This window comes from Colius striatus, chromosome 1 (assembly GCF_028858725.1).
Source record: "Colius striatus isolate bColStr4 chromosome 1, bColStr4.1.hap1, whole genome shotgun sequence".
NCBI lineage: Eukaryota > Metazoa > Chordata > Aves > Coliiformes > Coliidae > Colius > Colius striatus.
In genome coordinates, this window is record NC_084759.1 from 80,963,927 (window position 1) to 80,982,124 (window position 18,198).

General features: G+C 36.7%; 1 protein-coding gene across 1 annotated transcript in view; it reads left to right on the forward strand.

Moving 5' to 3' along the window:
* Positions 1-17,958, forward strand: part of SMS (spermine synthase) — a 45,301-nt gene extending 27,343 nt beyond the window's left edge. The window contains exons 6-11 of the mRNA XM_061999542.1: positions 511-665; positions 1,537-1,626; positions 2,617-2,731; positions 3,779-3,858; positions 13,515-13,630; positions 16,645-17,958. Of these exons, the coding sequence (XP_061855526.1) occupies positions 511-665; positions 1,537-1,626; positions 2,617-2,731; positions 3,779-3,858; positions 13,515-13,630; positions 16,645-16,687 (599 nt within the window). The 3' untranslated portion in view covers positions 16,688-17,958. The remainder of the gene's footprint in view (positions 1-510; positions 666-1,536; positions 1,627-2,616; positions 2,732-3,778; positions 3,859-13,514; positions 13,631-16,644) is intronic.
* Positions 17,959-18,198: the final 240 nt, after the last annotated feature.

Sequence of the window (18,198 nt, forward strand, 5' to 3'; positions counted from 1 at the left end):
GCAGAAGACATGCTTTGGGGCCCTTCAACAGTCAGGTGTTAATGGTCACATTTAGGCTTCTGTGAGAAATCCACCGGGATGCCTCTAGGTTGCTCTTTTTAGTTGGTATCTAGGGTGTACTTAAAATCTCGTGATCTGTCTCTTGCAGCATTATTCTAAGGTAAAACCCCACTGAAGTATGAAGTTTGGACATCAAGTTCTAATTACTAGAAGTTTTGCTCTGTAACTTTGCTTCTCTTGGCACACAGTACTTACTAAAGCTGAAGCAGCCATTGTTGGATTTGCATTGAGAACTAGAAAAACTCTGTGTGGGGTTCTGAGGAGGATCTCATTAGTTTTGGTAAATCACCAGCCTCTTGTTACCTGGAGTATCTTTCAGAGTTAGGCTGTTTCTGTAGATGCTCTTGCTTTGATCTGTATTATATCACTGTTGGATTGATACCAAATTAATACTTATTAATGAGAATAATTAAAGAAGTAATGTTTCTTTCCAACTGCACTTCCATTCAGATCTGGCAGAGAGTGATCTGGCGTATACTCAAGCCATAATGGGCAGCGGAAAGGAAGACTACACTGGGAAAGAAGTACTAATCCTAGGAGGTGGTGACGGAGGTATACTATATGAGATAGTCAAATTGAAGCCAAAGATGGTTACCATGGTAGAGATATCCTTTGACAAATCACTGGTCTTTTTTTTTTTCAACGTTTTTCAGCCTGTGCTTTCTGCTGACGTTTCACCATTGAGCACAATTAACTGTCAGATTCTGATTTGCAGAAGGAGATAGTCTAAAATGAGATTTCTTTTTGCCAGCTTAGACTCAGTGATTTGTACATCATTATATCACATGTTTTCAAGCTCCCAATCCATTCTATAACTCTTGAGTAGCAGTTTTACATAGAACCAGAAAGGAACACTTCTGTCATCAGACTGATACCTTCTCTGATAACAGAGGACAGGTCTGTCAAATCTGGTTTATTCTGAGTTTTGCCTTATTGGGTTCTTCTGTTTTTCTAAAGAAAACTGTAACAAAATTAGAAACAAAAGCATTAAATCAATAGGAATGTCAGGACTTGGTGAAATGTGTTGGTGGTAGAATGACCAACTCACATCATGTCTTAATACTGATACAAGTCAAGTTTGCAGTATTCTGTAGTTCAGGTAGTTTGTAATGTAAACCACTGTTAGACATATGAAATTTGATCATCCTAGGTTTTGGAATCCTCTAGATAGAAACTAAAAATAATAGTCTTAAACTAGTTTAGCTTCATGGGACTTTCAAATACATCATTCTGTTGTTCACATTTTAAGCTTTCACAGTAATGGACCAGAAATATTGGTTAAACCCAAACCCAAGCACTTCGTAAACCTTTGAGTCTGGAGGCGAATACCTAAGGTTGACTATCGTATGTACACCAAGATTACGCATCTTACTATTCCTTTATGAAAGTTACCTTTTTGAGAATTTATTCCTGAAGAAATAGAAAGCGTGACCTGTGTTATTTCTGGAATGTTGAATACCTTAACCAGCTTCAAACATTGACCAAATGGTGATCGACGGGTGTAAAAAATACATGCGTAAAACATGTGGAGATGTCTTGGACAATCTGAAAGGAGAGTGCTATCAGGTAATTTTAAATTTTTCTCTCATTAGAAGCCATAAATACAGGTCTACTTAGCCTGGAAGACTGCTGTGGCAAAGTTTTGGAGAAAAATATTCTGATTTTGGGAAGGATTTTTTCCTTTCTTTATGACACTTCTAAATTTTAATAGTTGACAGGTGGAATTTGTGTTGCAAGTGTATATTAGTGTCAAAATAATTTAACTCTCCATCTTCAGATGCTTTAAAAAGTAATAATATTTGGCTTTTAAGGAATGTGGAGAATGCTTATTGTCATAGCTGACAAAGAAAGAGGAAAAGCAGTCAGGATGTGGTGTTAAACATCATTCCTTAAATCGGTCAAAGATAGAAGAAACGTGTATTTAAGTTAGTTGTCCTTTACTGTTAAATGTGTATTACAAAGTCATACTTTAAAGAAGTATTTTTAGTTTGCAGGCAAAATCTCTTATTACACTACTAGTGTGTTGGGGAAAAAAAAAGAAATTAAAAATTAATGCATACTTTGAGTTAAGGTCTTTGGTTTTTTATGTGACGGAGCTTACAAACTAGCCCTGGAGTAATCTGACATCTTCACTGGAGCTGTTCTTTAATGCTCTCTGATACTAGTTTACAGGTGTGAGTTTAAAAAAGCATGGAAAAAAAAATTAAGATGAGTTGCATACTACTTTGTATGAATTAGTGGCACTTCATACTAATACTATATTTGATTCTATGTTGAGGGACTGCTAACTGTTGATACCATTTAGTAGGTAGAACAGTGGTCACCCAGCAATCAGTAGCAGAGCTAGGAAGAAATTGAGTCCTGTAGTACCTATGTTGTCATTGTCATAATTTGTACAACTGTTCCTCTTTTTTATATGATGTAAAAAATTAAGAATAGAGCCCCAAATAAAATGCCTTTTTCATCTTCTTAATTCCTGTGAATCCACATTTATTTGTTTTACTTGGTCGATCTTGTAGTATTTTGAGGACTAGCTACAGTATTTCATTCTTACAGGTTCTGATTGAGGACTGTATTCCTGTACTGAAGAGGTATGCCAAAGAAGGAAGGATGTTTGATTACGTAATTAATGATCTGACGGCTGTTCCAATCTCCACATCTCCAGAAGAAGGTTAATCTTCTAATTTATTTTTCTAAACTTCTGAGGATTTTCCACATTCCTGCCCCTCAGCTGCTTATTAGTTGGTAGTTTGCAACAAGAGGTTCTTCTACCCCTACTCTGCCCTGGTGAGGCATCATCTAGAGTCCTGTGTCCAGTTCTGGGCTCCTCAGCTCAAGAGGGACAGGGAACTTCTGGAGAGTGTCCAGCACAGGGCCACCAAGATGATCAAGGGACTGAAACATCTTTCAAACAAGGAAAGGCTGTGAGAACTGGGGCTGTTTAGTCTAGAAAAGATGAGACTGAGGGGAGACCTTATTAATCTTTACAAATATCTAAATGGTGGATGTCAGGAGGTTGGGACATCCCTTTTTTTCTGTTGTATCTAGTGACAGGACAAGGGGTAATGGACAGAAGCTGGAACATAAAGTTCCATTTAAACATAAGAAAAAACTATTTCACTGTGAGGGTGAGGGAGCCCTGGCACAGGCTGCCCAGGGAGGGTGTGGAGTTTCCTTCCTTGGAGGTCTTCAAGACCCACCTGGACATGTTCCTGTGTGACTTGATCTAAGTGGACCTGCTTCTGCAGGAGGGTTGGACTAGGTGATCTCTAAAGGTCCTTTTCAGCCCCTACCATTCTATGATTCTTGCTTTTATATGACAAGTCTGAGAGGCAAAGAATGATAGAAACACATCTGCTTAAAAAAAAAAATATCTTGAATGTTACAAATAGTTTTATTCCAGAGTAATATGAACTCATGGAATTCTTGAAGGTATTTGGTGAGTTCATACTCCAGTAAATTTTTCCTTCCTCTATAATTTCTTGGAAATGTGGAAAATTACTGTGGAGAAAAGCAGAAATACTTTCACGATCATTAGTATTGTGTACATGTTGTGTAGACATTTTCATTGCTTTTTTTTCTTCTATTGGTTTGTTGTTCTTTTTTGAAAAGGTGTAAGTTAATTTTTAAACAGCAGATACATTTCAAGTATTGCATATGTAATAGTGAGCAAGCTGGTAACGTGCTGTTCTCTTCTTAAATCATACTTTATATGCAGATTCCACATGGGAGTTTTTGCGGTTGATTCTTGATCTCTCCATGAAAGTGCTGAAACACGATGGAAAATACTTCACACAGGTATGATATCAAGATGCAAGAGTATTGTTGTAGCTGTATGGCAGTCTGCTTTTTTCATGTAAAAAAGAAGGATGGGGACAAAATCAAACCAACTAACTAAAAATCTACTAGCAAGCTGATTAATTCCTTTTAAGACTTATTAGATATTTTTGCATGAAATTTGGGCTTTGTGAACTGCCTTCTCTTCGTTATTTCAGCTGAATTTGTTACACTTGTGTCTTTGAATTTAAAAGCATCATTTCAAGAGTCAGATAGGCATACTACAGAATATTTTAGCTGTAATCAGTTCTTCGAAAAGCAGAACAGATGTACTTCATAAACAGATACATGGTTTTTAAAGTAATGTCTCCAATAGTAGAGTGTAAGACATGGAAACTTGTCATCCATAAAGTTGTAAAGTTTTGACATTCGTGTACTGGGATTAGGAAATAAGTAATTTGTGAGTAAATACTCTCTTTTTACTTGCTGTCCACTTCTAATGCAAGTTACTGGTTTTGACCATTTGAATGTTACAATGCCTGGCATTTTGTCAAGTATTTCATAGAGGTAAGATTTTTGTCCTTGTGTATGAAGTTTTTAATGCAACTCTATTTAAAAATAAGCAATTTAAGATTTGTGTACGTGCTTCAGTATAACCACCTCATCGATAATATAATTGTGGTATAGCTTTCATCTGAAGATGCTTTCCATGTGCAATCCTGAATTCAGAATGTCAGAGCTGTGCACAATTGTACAAAAATGTGACAAGACACAGCAGGTGGTTGAGTGAAGTACAGGTTTCTGAAGTTACATTTCTTTTGTCATGCCCATACCTTAACTAGGCTTCTGATGCGTGAAACATCTAGGTACAGCATTCCAAAATAATCTTATTAAGCTCTGAAATAAACTAGCTGAAATTAGGCTTTTGAACTCTATTCCTATCAGCATAGAGTTTGAAATGTGTAAAGGAACTGATTTACTGTAGAATTGGACAGGCTTATAAAGAAATGCAAAACTCAAAGAATGAGGCTTTTGGCAGCTTTAATGTGCTACTTTATTTTAAAATGCCGTGGTTGTATGGGCAAGATAAATTATCTTGTGGTTGAAATGTAAGGTATGACTAATATAGTTGTACCACACTATAAATCTTAATGGCTTTTATATCTGTTAATAGTGGAAATATTTAAGACAGACTTTGATATTGCAAGGAGACTACATCTTTTGCACAGAATAAGCATTTGTGATGCAGTTGTCATACTTGTAACAAAGCGAGGCACAGGAAAAAAAAGATAGCAGTACTGAACTGGCCCTAGAGGGTTTAAGCCCTTGTGAAACTGCAGTATCAGTTTCTCAGTCCCAAAACAATAAGGCATGGCAGACATGGCAGGATGAGAAGGATACAGTATTAAAATTGAACTGGCTTCAATTTGAACTTGTGACTAACTGGTAGCCAGTGAAAGTGCTGGAATATAGAAGCATTATACTCTGGCAACTTAATCTCCCTGAGGGTGTTGAAAAAAGGATAATTAATACTGGGAGAAAAACAGCTATCAGAGCTTTTGATACATCTACTGATACACTAACCAGTCCATCCCATGGTCCATGTAGTTGTACCTGACTTAAAAGTAAACTGAAAAACCCTCAAAGAATTCAGTAGTCTGATCGTAGGAAGAACAGACTTTTAGGGGTACTTTAAATAAAATTATCTGTTTCTAACTTCGTTTAAGTTAGGTTTTGAATTAAACTAATTGAAGCAGGATATCCAAAGGATTGGATTAGACTATGGACAGAAATTCAAATATGGATGCTATGGACTTTGGCAACTGAGCCTTAGTCACGTGCTGGGAACTCATAAATGGTTTTGAATGATCTGATGTGTTAGCTGTTAAATTCCAGGGGTTTTTAGCTGTGTCTATTAATGTTGGAAACTTAAGTTACTTTTATTCCAACTGTCTACTTCCAGGATGCTTATCTTAGGTAGCAGATTGTACTGTACTTGGAGGAGTCACATGCCTTTTAAGGTGATGGTGTATTTAAAATCTAGGACTTTGTGTGCCCTCTCCCCAGTCCCAGATTTCACAAAGTGCGTTTTGGATATGAAAAACATAAAGTGTGTTAAATTTCAACAGGAAAAGTGACTGGGGGGAATGTCTATCTATTTGTTAGAGCTTGGCTTTTGCTATCATGAGGAAATATAGGAAAGATACTGCAAAACGTTCATAGTCTTGCTAGCTACTGGCCAGTAGCTATAGTTGCTGCTTCTGCCTTGACATTATGTTGTGCTACTGTTCAGAACTTCTGTGTTCTCTGTACTTCATAGCTTGTCCCCTGATAGTACTACTTGCAGGGGTTACCTTGTGCGTCATGCTAGAATGGCATTTATTTCAGTGCTCAATAAATGCTTTACCCAAAAGTGGAATTCTGTTCACTGAATGCCAGCCTCTGCATCCTGTATTTCTGCCTCACTGTCTAAATGCCACTTCTGGGAAAAATAAACGGAAATGCTTATCACCTCTTCATTGAGCTCTGCACCAGTTTTGGAAAATATTCTCTTCCTCGGATGAATTGTCATCAGGCAGGGTCTAGAGCTGCCTAACTCGATCTAATTTATTTGACATTACAAAAAAGAATAATTTTTTCACATGCTGACAAGTGGTCGTGATTGTTCGCTCGGGGTGCCATGGTAATCATCGAAGCAGTCTCCAAATGCCAATGCAGAATATACTTTCACCACTAGGTGGGGACTGGGAACCGATATTGCCTTATAGCTTATTAACATTTAGAGGGAGTTTCTGCCTGCGAAAGACTTTTCAGACTATTTATTTGTATTCCTAGGGGATGCAAGAACATATGTAGCTAATTTTAAGATGAGGGAGGGACTTTTGCTTGGTTTAGCTCTGAAAAGACAGAATCTCATCTGCTCTAAGTCTGCTTAAGTATATTTGGGAGGGGGGGGGAATGCCTCCATATGAGTAGCAGTCTTGGTTTTCATGTCCTTGCTTTTTTAGCAGTATCATCCTTATTGAGAATCTTGCAGCCTGCATAGGACCTGGACAGAGCTTTAGTGCCTTTAGCCTCCAGAACTTGCAGTCCTGTCTGTAAGTTTAAGACTTGAAGCTTTTTTTTTGTGAAAACGTACATAAAACATGTGAAAACATAATCCTAGTACTCTGATGCTTCAGAGTCATAGGGCTTAGTATATTTCTTGTCTTCCTTTTTCTGTAGCTGGCACATTGAGATGTTTAGTGATATAATGAGTCTGGGTATGTGAAGTGTTCAGTATTGCCTTCCCCAAGGGGGGGCCATTTAGAAGTGCAAGTTCTCAACCACCACAGGACAGAGAAGTGGAAGTCAGTGAGGATGTAAGAACCTTGCATATTCCAAAGTCTTGTTTCCTCTCTAACAGACCTTCCCAGTGAGTTGTTTCTGAGCATGTTCAGTGTTTTAATGCTGTTGCACCTTCTAAAAGCCTGTATTTGTAGATAGCCCAAGTGGTTCTTTCAGCTTCAGTGGACTACGTGTACTTGCAGATACTAGTGTGATATGTTTGTGTGTTTGTTTTTTTTTTTTTCTGAACCATCAGCATCCTGTACCTTCCAAGTTGCATGTGAGGATTGTCCCACTAGGTATGGAATTGTGCTCTGTAAGATGCAGAGACTGTAAGGTTGTCTCTGTGTCACTGGATTCCATGTAGCTAAGAAAATACCTTTTTCTGTGCTAAGTTTTTACTTTGCTGATCTAATCCTTTGAGGCTGAACAGGGTATAATTTTCATCCTGTTTATAAAGTGGAATCTTTAAAAATACCTCTGAACAGGAATTTACTCCTTTCTAGTGTGGGTCATCCAACCCAGACAGGATAGAAACTCTCAGACCACTCACAGGTTGAGGTTCCAATAAACAGCACTAACCACTGGTGCAAGGAATCAGATGTCTCCCAGATGCACACGTGGCCCTTCACCAAGCTGTTGCTTCCTGCCCACTCTCTAATACAGCATAGTCCTGCCCTCTAAATGTCCAGACCACTGTAGTGTTGCTCCATACTTACACTCCTTTTTTTGGCTGCTGTGTGGGTTTTCTAATTAGCACTTCTAAAGAGGGAGCAAGATTCTCCTTGACTGCAATATGAAAGGAGACTGGAAGAATGGATGCATATCATTGTGTGAGCCTGTGTGATTTCTTGGCAGTTTGAAATGTCTGTCCTTTGAAGATTCTCATTTTCTTGTGTTATTGAGAGTTTGGTTTCAATTGATTATTTGGCCTGTGGAGATAATGTCGGTCAGATTTGCCTCAATTGTCTCCGCAAAAGCCATCCCTGTTATGCAAAAATCAAGCCTAACTTTGATGCTAGGTGTTTCATGCTTTATGTATTTTGTTGTTTCTTAGTCACTGAAGTGAGAAAAGAACCCACAGTCTTCTTGACCCTGTTCAACTCTGGCACTTGTCATTACAAAATAAAAATAGAAAACAATGTTAAATTAAAAATTAAACTTCTGTAGTATACTTTTGCAGACAAGAGTACTCAGTAGAAATTAAATGTAGGATACGACATGTAAGAATAAAATGTAAGAATGGAAATGGAAATGTAAGTATGGAAAGGGACCATTACATATTCTTTCAAGTCACAAGGTTACTTTTTATGGTTGAGGGAAGCACAGTGGCCTGAACTCAGCCTATAACCAGTTGATGGATACATTCCCTTTACAAGTTGGTAAAGTTAACTGGAGCTTACAGGATTAGCTGCAACATTCCCTTTTTAACTACTTATTTTAAGGGACTGTATTATTTAAATTTGTTGTGCGTTGTGCTGTAGAAATCTGAAAATTGAACCCATATTAGTATAGCATGTATCCCTTATTAAAGGCATGACACCTCAAAGTGTGTGCAAGCACAGAGCACACTCGAGAGTGCAAAGGCTGTGAAACAGTTCAGCAATTGCTCAGTCTTAAGATCTTACAAATACAGAGTGGTTAATCTCAAAGTTTAAAACTACCTCAGATACCTTTTCTGTCAGAGATGTGCTTGTTAAGGAGAAAAAATTCCAGCATTCACCGATTTCTTATCTGTCAAACTGTTTGAAACAAAGATGAAGGAAGGAAGGGCAGACAGAGGAGTTCAGTAAGGTTTTTGTATGTGTTGAAAATTGACTGACCAGTGTCAGCCTACTTCTTTGAAGAAGTATAATTGCTGAGGCATCAACTTTAAACCTTATTAAACACTGTTCAATATTAGTTACTATCTACATATATAGATTGAACATCTTTCTTATGAGGAAAGGCTGCAGGAACTGGGGCTGTTTAGTCTAGAGAAGAGAAGACTGAGGGAGGATCTTGTTAATATTTATAAGTATATAAACGATGGGTATGAGGAGGTTGGGACATCCTTTTTTTTTCTATTTTATCTAGCAACAGGACAAGGGGTAATGGGATGAAACTGGAACACAAAGTTCCATTTAAACATAAGAAAAAACTATTTCACTATGAGGGTGACGGAGCAGTGGAGTTTCCTTCCTTGGCGGTCTTCAAGACCAACCTGGACATGTTGCTGTGTGACCCAATCCAGGTGGACCTGCTTCTACAGGGGGGTTGGGCTAGATGATCTCTAAAGGTCCCTTCCAACTCCTACCATTCTACAATTCTATGATTGTTGTTCATAACAAAAATGTGTACTACTTTACCACCTAGGTATTTTCTTCAGACAGGGGGAATTAAAATGAATGTAGGTTGTTAGTCGGGTCACTGTGATACATTCTGGGCTTGATTTCTTGTGTTGTATTTTAGTAATACAAGAATATCTAAGTGTGACATTATCAACACCATAGTCTTAAGTGATAAAGCTGTGGTTAATAATAGTGGGGTTTTTTCGATAGCCTTTTTATTGAAATAAGTTCACCAAAGTTTTATAGATTTCATTTTTTGAATTCTGGACTTCTTGTTGAGTAAAGACAAATAATTAACAAAAAAAAAGTAACTGTGGAGAGCTAAAAAATCCTGTGATGTGTCTTCTCAAGAAGGAAGGGTTAATAGAACAGGCAGATGGGATTTCTAAACATTTAGGTAAGATGTTGATTTGGAGACTGAGGAGTTGTTGGTTTGATAAGTAGAAATTGCTTATTGGCATGTTTCATTGTTCCTGTAATTTGTTTTCCACACTGTCTGCAGTGATTTGCCTGTTGCTGGAGAAGGGAGAAGAGATGAATTGAAGCAACAGGCCGAGAAAGTTTGTCTCATTCTGTGTCCTATTAAACTTCCTCCATAATAGTGGTATACTCCATGAATTACCTAGCAGCGTCTTCTATTTGTGACTCAAATTGCACACAAAGATTGTTTTTTTAGTTTTCTTTTGCATTTGGTTTGTTGAAAGAAAATTACATGTTCTGTAAAGGGTGGCTGAACCAAGTAACTGCTGCAGTCCCCTGGATAATAACAGGTTACTAAACACGCACTGCAGTAATCTGTTCATTGTTGTGCTTTGTGCAGTTTTGCTCAGTTAGCATTCATCTCTTACCTTTTTACAAATCTTTTTTGTTTCCTGATACTCAGACCCAAATATTATGTTTTCAGTATAAAGCATCCCATCTCACTTTACCAAATAATCATGGCATATGATAAAAATGATAATCAAACATACGTTTTCTGCAACTGCTTTTGAAAGAGAGGAGTTTGGTTTTTTTTGCAGGAGAGCTTTCAAGAACAAATTTTTTTTAAAAAAAGATGCTGAGTATAGGACTTCTTCTAAGTAGGATGATAAACCTTTTTACTTCATTTGGAAATATAAATGTTTTAAATACATTATGGGGGGGGAAGCTAGTAATAAAAGTTGCAGTGTGCATAATGCACTTGTTTAAAGCTGTTGTCTGCTGTTACATGGAAAAAGCAATGTAGCTGGAGCTGTTTAGACTGATTTCAAGTAAGATCTCTGCCTGTTTAGACCTCTGTGGTTTTTTTTTTTGGCCTCCTTGTTTTTAAGAGCACAGGTGGTACCTGTCCATCAAACTCATCTTAGGTCTTTGCTTTGTGAAAATTAACTCTGTTGCATCTGTATGCACTTAATTATTTTAAGTCTATTTAAAAAAATCTGGGAACCCCAAAAAGCAGAAGTTAAACAGTAACACAACTTTCTTAAAGATTTTTGTCTTGGAGTTTAAAGCTTCATATTGTGTTAGTAGAGCAATGCACGAATGTTAAACATAGGTAGTGCAGACATTTTGAAAGTGATGAGTAAATCCTTTGTCCCTGGGATCCTATAGAAGTTGACCTTCATTTCAAGTTAGAGGTCTTAAAATATTGAATAAGCTGTGACTTAGAGATCTATAGTTTTTAATTAGATCTGTTGTTTTGGGGTTTTTTGGTTTTTTTTCTCTTGAACCATCTGCATTCTTTCACAGTCAGATGTGAGTTACACCTGTTAGGGCAGGAAGGGACACAATACCTCACTTAGTAATTGGAGAAAACCCTAAAATTATATATGTGCATGCATGTAACATTTCCAGAAGTCATAGAGAGCAGAGGAAAGATACTGCCATTGCGTAGGTGAAGCCTATTACTTTATGCTTTCTTGTTCTTTCTTTCTTGCAAAGTTTAGGGCTTTTAAAGATCAAAAGCAGTACTCTGTTTGGAAGTGCGTATGCTGGAAGACTTTTGGCCTGTCCAGTCATGAACAGAAAGAGTCCTCTAGAAACCAAGCAGCTGCCTGTATTTGTGAATGACCGTTTCATCCCTTTTTTGATTTAGCTATACCTGTTTCAGTCTGGTGCATATCCTTGTATCACTGAGATTAATGTTCTTGTCATCTGAGATAAATGGTAGACTTCTGTACTTCAAGTCTCTTGCCAACATTTTGGCGCATTTTGGCTCTTGTGCTAGATTACTAGGAAATGTGTATTTATTAATGTTGAAAGTTCCCTTTTGTTTGCCTTTTTTGTGTTCTGAGGTAAATGTTATTCTGTCACTAGGAATGCTAAAATATGTGGGAAAGCTGAGGATATTTGTCTTCATGGTAACTGGGGAAATGCTAGTTAATTCTTCTGTTTCTACTGATTAGAAAGCACAAGAAATTGAGCTTTGTGCAATGTCCATGTAAAAGACATTTCTAGTATAAGCTGATAAACCCAACCATTATGGAAAGATGGGAGACATGCATCTCCTGAAGATGTCCAATCCTACTCCATGTATGACCAGGTATACACATGACGTGGTCAAAGATTCATCATTGTTGTATTTGTTGTTGATGTGTAGCATTTACTACACATACAACATGGCTGGGCATCTTGTTTGGGCCTATAGGTTGAACTGAAGGTTTGTCATGAGTGGTAAAGGTAGAAGACCACAAATAAGTTCATCTGTCAGTGTGACAAGGACCATTAACATCATCTCCTGCTTGACCAATATTACAGTATGTCTTGTCTCTTTACTATGCCACAGCAACAGTACGTTTGTATTTAGTGGGCCTTTTTCCAGTGTCTTACTTGGAAAACCAACGCTGAGTAAATTGTAAACCATACAGGGGAGCTTCATTTTAAATTAGTGTCCAGATAACTTATATTTGCTATACTCATTGAGAAGTTTATACTTCAGGTCCTAAAGTATCAGTTAGCCTACTCAGTTACATAGACAATAAGCTTGACAAGTTATTTTTTAATGAAACTTGCACAACTACCTTTTATTGCTTTGGGTAGTTTGGTGTTTCTTCAGTATGGGTTTTCTATGGTCTCACTGTTATGGCTAAGTCTTGAAACCAATTATGAATAGGGATAATATTTTCTAATATTAATAATAATAATTAGGACTTTAAATAGGAGTCTCAGATTTATGTTGTAATAACTTCTGCTTCTTAATACTTCACCTTGGACAAGGTTGTGCTTATAATTAAGAGAGTTTTAAAATCCTTTTAAAAATTCCTTAGCACTACTAATCGTTTATGTGTTTGTATTCCAAGAATGATTTGTGTGGGTAATATTTGTGAAGAAATAGTGTAAATTCAGTGTGTCTGATAGACACATTATTAGAGGGAAATCAACTAAGCACTGATTTTTATTTCTTCAGAAAATACTACTAATATTCTTTAACAAAAAGATGTGAATCCAAGGGAAAAAATGTTATAGGAGTCACTTCTTTTTAGAAGCACGATACACAAACTTAAGACAATGTGGCCTGCAGCGACAGAACTTCTGTATAATCTGATTTGTTTTGTCATACTGCTCTGGGGAAGAATCTATTTAAAATGAATAGGTTATTGGTTTGTTTTAACAATAGTTTAAAATAATAGTTCATTTAAATGTTGTAAGGCCCAGGCAATGTTAAATAATTGAGAAAATCTGGATGTTGTAGTACTGTTTGCTTAATATGTTTGAGCAATCATAAAGAAAATGGTTATTGGGTAGATATTATAGGTAAACAACACATGGTGGTCTGTTTTAACTGGAAGCCCTAGTGTAATGGTTGCTTCTGCTAATGAGAATACAATCCCCCCCCATACTTACGCTTTCTTGAAAAGATATAAATTGTTGTTTGCTGTAGGCAGAATTTAGACAAGCTGTTCAGTAATTTCCTTGTAAATATTAAATACTAAGAACAGCATGGATCTGGTTCTGAAGTATGTGGAAGCCTTGCATTAATGTAAAAATATATGTATATTAATCTGCAACTTTGATTGTAACTGTGACTTTTTTTTTCTTCAGGGAAACTGTATCAATTTGACAGATGCCTTGACTCTGTACGAAGAACAGCTTAGCAGGCTTTATTGTCCTGTGGAGTTTTCAAAAGAAACTGTCTGCGTTCCCTCCTACATGGAATTGTATCCTTAAAGACTGAGAGAGTGGAGAATGTATATTAATAAATCAATCCTAGATTGCTTGGAGGAAACGAACCCAAGTGCAAGAAAGCAGTTGTAATTTAAACACTATTAATGGTTTTTTTCATAGTAAATGAATTGCTGCAGTTTTATTTTGAGGATAATTGCAGGTATTATTTTTTTAAAAGTGCCATGAATTCACAGCTGGTGATATGATCAACACCTTTCAAGATCAGGCTATGTTTCTGTTAATGCTATTGAGTGTTTCCAAGTGTATTGTTTATGTGATGTAGGATAAACTGCATGAGAGTAATTCTGCCTGGGAGTTCTGGCAAGGATGTATCTTGTTTTTCTTTTTTTTTCACTAAAAACCCCTCTAACTTCTTACAGATTAGCATGATCCAGATCTTTAAATATTCTCTCATAGATCTGTTCATGAACATACAGCTCAGACTGGATTCTTAATGGGAAAAGGGATTCCTAACAATCATTGCTAGTTAGTTACTGAAAAAAATATTCTAAGTGGAGAAGGATACACGCTTCTTAGCAACATCCCATTCCTAAAAACAGTTCCTCAGAATTTCTTCATTTCATAAGTGATGAGCAAGTCATGCAAGGAGATAGAAATTTGGGCTTCAAGCCACTAGCTTTAGAGAGGAATTTTATCTGCTATAGGGTGGTTCTGCTGGCTGCATTTGCCTTGAGCATTTACCACTTTTGTTTGATCTCACAAGGAATGTTTCTGCAGGATAATGCCTGCTATAGCTGTCGTTCTCTGTCAAGGAGAGATCTTTCCAGGATCTGCTTACTTGTAATAAGTTAAGCATATGAAATTCTACTACAGCCTTTCTTCTGTCCTCTGTATTCATTTTGCCTCCCTTTCTGTCTGTAATCTTGATGCTTCTTAATGCTATTCTGTACTCCATACTGTTTTTCATTATTGTCACCTCCCTAGTGGAACTTAGGTTTTTTTCTTAGTATTTTTGAGACTAAAAGGAAGATTTTGAGAGGATATAAAGATATTTGCCCTTGTAGCTTACAATTCAGAGAAACTGGTGAAGTTATTTTTGCCTTTACAACTTCCAGGCTCTAATGCAACATGTACTCTCAAAAAGTCTTGTAAATACTTTTTTCATTGTTCATTTCAGGGTATGCAAAATGTTTCTGAAAGAATTGAGTAGCAAATATTACTTCATTTCTTTGAAAAATGCACTGAAGTGTTTCTAGTAAGCTAGCAAATAAAATACTTATTGTTTAAAACTTATTAAATCTGGACATTAAATAGATGTCAGAGTTTTAAAATGAGCAGTTCTTAATTATCAGGCTTTACTAGTTTGCTTTTCCTGAATGAATTAATGATAAAATGATATCGGTACAGGAATGTTAAAAAAGAAGTCATCTTGGTGACTTCAGATGAGCCCAAAGTAAGTACTCTAACTTTTAATGTTGGGCCTGGACTTCTGATAGCTCTTAACTTATATCTGAAATGAAGGTAATCACCTTTCTTGAAACTTACATATTCCCACTTGGAGATCTTTATCTGAATGGAAGGTTGTGCCTAAATGCTGTTTCACAGATGACTAAGAGATGTAGTAGTTTACAATAGAATTGTGACAAGTAAAAAAATTAAGACTGTCTCTTTCTGAAGAGTGTAACATGTTTGTGACATTTTAGTACCTGAAATCTCTTGACCATTGAACAACTCTCTTCACTTATGCAAATGTTCATTTGGTAATCTTGACCAAAAGTTACCTGTGTGGGTATACTAAGACAGAATACGAAGATGGTTTATCACCTTTTATGGTTGTTCTGCCTACTTCAAAAGTGTTATTGTGTGTAATTGTTACTTGAGACTTTTATGTTTACCAGTGTTCCTGTGGGAAATATCTGAAATTCAAGTAGTCGTTGACACAAAAGCCAGCTTTCTGTTTTAAGCAAATCACATGTGTCTCTGTCTCCACCAGGACCTTATGGGGAACAAAGAGGCTGTGGAAGCAGAAAAGCGTATATCTTTGTGGTTTTATTAAGTTATAAGTCCCAGAAATCTATGTCTTACTCTGCAGCTGTTGGTGTTGCTCTGAAAAAGTTGATGTTCATGTCTTAGCCTTCTGTCCACTTCTCCAGAAGCAAGTGGAATTATGTAGCTCTGTCCTCTCATGGGCCAAGTATGGCAAGACAGCTCCTGGGGAGCAGTTCTGTTAGCAGGATCCTGTCCTGCTACAAGTATGCAGTGAACTGTGTCTTGAGCATAGCTTTTCTAGGATGTTCCTGAAGCTGGGTCCATCTGCCCCCAGAAGAGCATCAGAAGGAGCACTGATAGAGTTGTTACTTGCTCTGCATTCGTTTCTTGAACAGTGTAGGTAATAAAGGTCTACTTTCTGAACAGTGTTCAGGTACTGAAGGCAAGCACCACAGAATCTTTTAGAGAAAAGCTTAGGCAAAATTTAGATGCAATTATTGAATGAGCCCTAAACAGAACCCCTGTTGAGGCAGCTAAGTAGTAGTAGACATTTAATCTTTGCACAAGAAGATACTGGGACACCTAGTGTTCAGGTACTGAATATCTTAATATTGATTTTTTTTGTCTGATTGGGTCTGTTAGGGATTCACAAATCGGGTCACTGGACATCTCTTCCCTATTCAAGCTTGCTACTTTATAATTGAGAAGAGGAGCAACCGGGTTCTTAACTTGGGGAACTCCAGTTTGAAGTTTTTCTCACTCTTCCCAAAGTACTTCTGTAGTTTGTAATGCACCTGAAAGTCTACAGGAGGAGTTAAAATAGATGAGTTTACAAAGGGTTTCGATTTCAGTGGAAGCAGGATGCTCTTTGGAATTGTTGAGTCAAAAAGAGACTAAGGAAATTTCACTTAAGATTTTTACCTACCTCATCTTTATAAGTTACCAGATGTTTTCAAAATACAAGTGGAAATTAAAATACAAGTGAAAAGAACTTTCATTTTAACTGTGTACTGCAAACTTTACACTTTTTTTTTCCTTAACTGCTTATTTTCTCCAGATGGGTTTTCTACACTATTTGGAAGAAACAAACTAACATCTGAACATCAAGATCATTGGAGATTATCCTAAATGTACATGCTGCATGGAGCATATAGGCCTGCCACGTGCTGCATATTGGCATCTTGAACCTTTAAATTATATGCTGTAGATGATCCTGAAACTTACTCATGTTATTGATCGTGAATTCTTTAAATGTTTTTTATTATTATTTTAATTTAAAAGTAAATCAAAAATGTATATTTTGATGAGCTTAGGGTGTTATTTTTGAAAGTCAACTTAAAAATGAATAAGCAGCAAAACTGTATAGCTGCTGAATGCACTGAACCTTTAGAATGTGATCCTTTTTATTTTTTTGTAGATCTTCACAAACTGATTAAAAAGAGGCATCTTTAGCATTTTGTCCCTGAAAGATGGTCCATGGAATTTATTTTGGATTTCTTTGTTTCTACATCAGATTTTTCTTATCTATGATGCTTTTCAAGGATGGAGGGGTTTTTTGTTTGGTTGGTTTTTTTTTAAATGAACACTGCAGTGCTTCCATGTAGAAAAAGTGCATAGCTGAAAAATAAACTTCTGGAAGGATACCCTAAATTCTTCATTGCAAAGGGAGGAAAGCTAGTCTTAAATTTTGTTTATTTACTCGAGTTTCATTCATCATTGCTGTAATCTCTTCTGCAGGAGAAGAATCTTTGACCTTTCACCTCATAGAATTCTTTAGCTGCTGCCGTATTGATTATTTGGATTTTGATGTGGATTTAACAGTAGGTTATAGAGACACTTTGAACTACATCAGCATGAAAATTAATGCTGGTTATCCATCCCAGCACAGTGCAAGAAATTGAGTGTAACAATGTTCTTGTGGGCATATACCTTCAACCTTACAAGAAGCACTAGGTTATTAAAAAAAAGGGTTGTTTTAGAAGGCAAAGTATGGGCATGATCTAGATTTACGTACACCAGTAGTGAATATTTGGAGGCGAGTATGTATACATGAGTAGGATGAGTCCTGATCATGTTGCCACAGATTGACCACATTGTGTGGGGCTCTTTCTTCAATGGGTTCACCTGCAGTGTAAAAATGAGTGGAAGCTAGGCTGCATTGTAGTTATGATCTGAAACAAAACGTTTTTCTTTAACTGTTTGTCGTGTCGAAGAAGTTATATTTTTGTAAGACTGTGCTATGTATTGACTAAAACTTTGCTTTCTGTGTTTAAAAGATCCCACTTGAGGTAGGAAGGTTATAACCATTCTGTGCATTTCTGTACATTTCCAAGGTAGAATAAAAAGTACACTATTTCCCTAAACACTCCAATCCTGAACCATAATTATTTTTTTTCCTTCAACACCTACTATCCTCTCTGCCCTGATACTGTTAATGTGAACAAACCAATCAAATAAAAAAAAGCACTCCTAAGATCTTTAAGAATACATAAAGAAGAATTTTGCTGCATCTCGCACATATAAACTGTTCATGAAATCCAAATAGCCTCTGTAGAATTCCAAACTCATACTGGAAAACCTGGAAGAAAATTCATTTGGAGTGTAATTATTT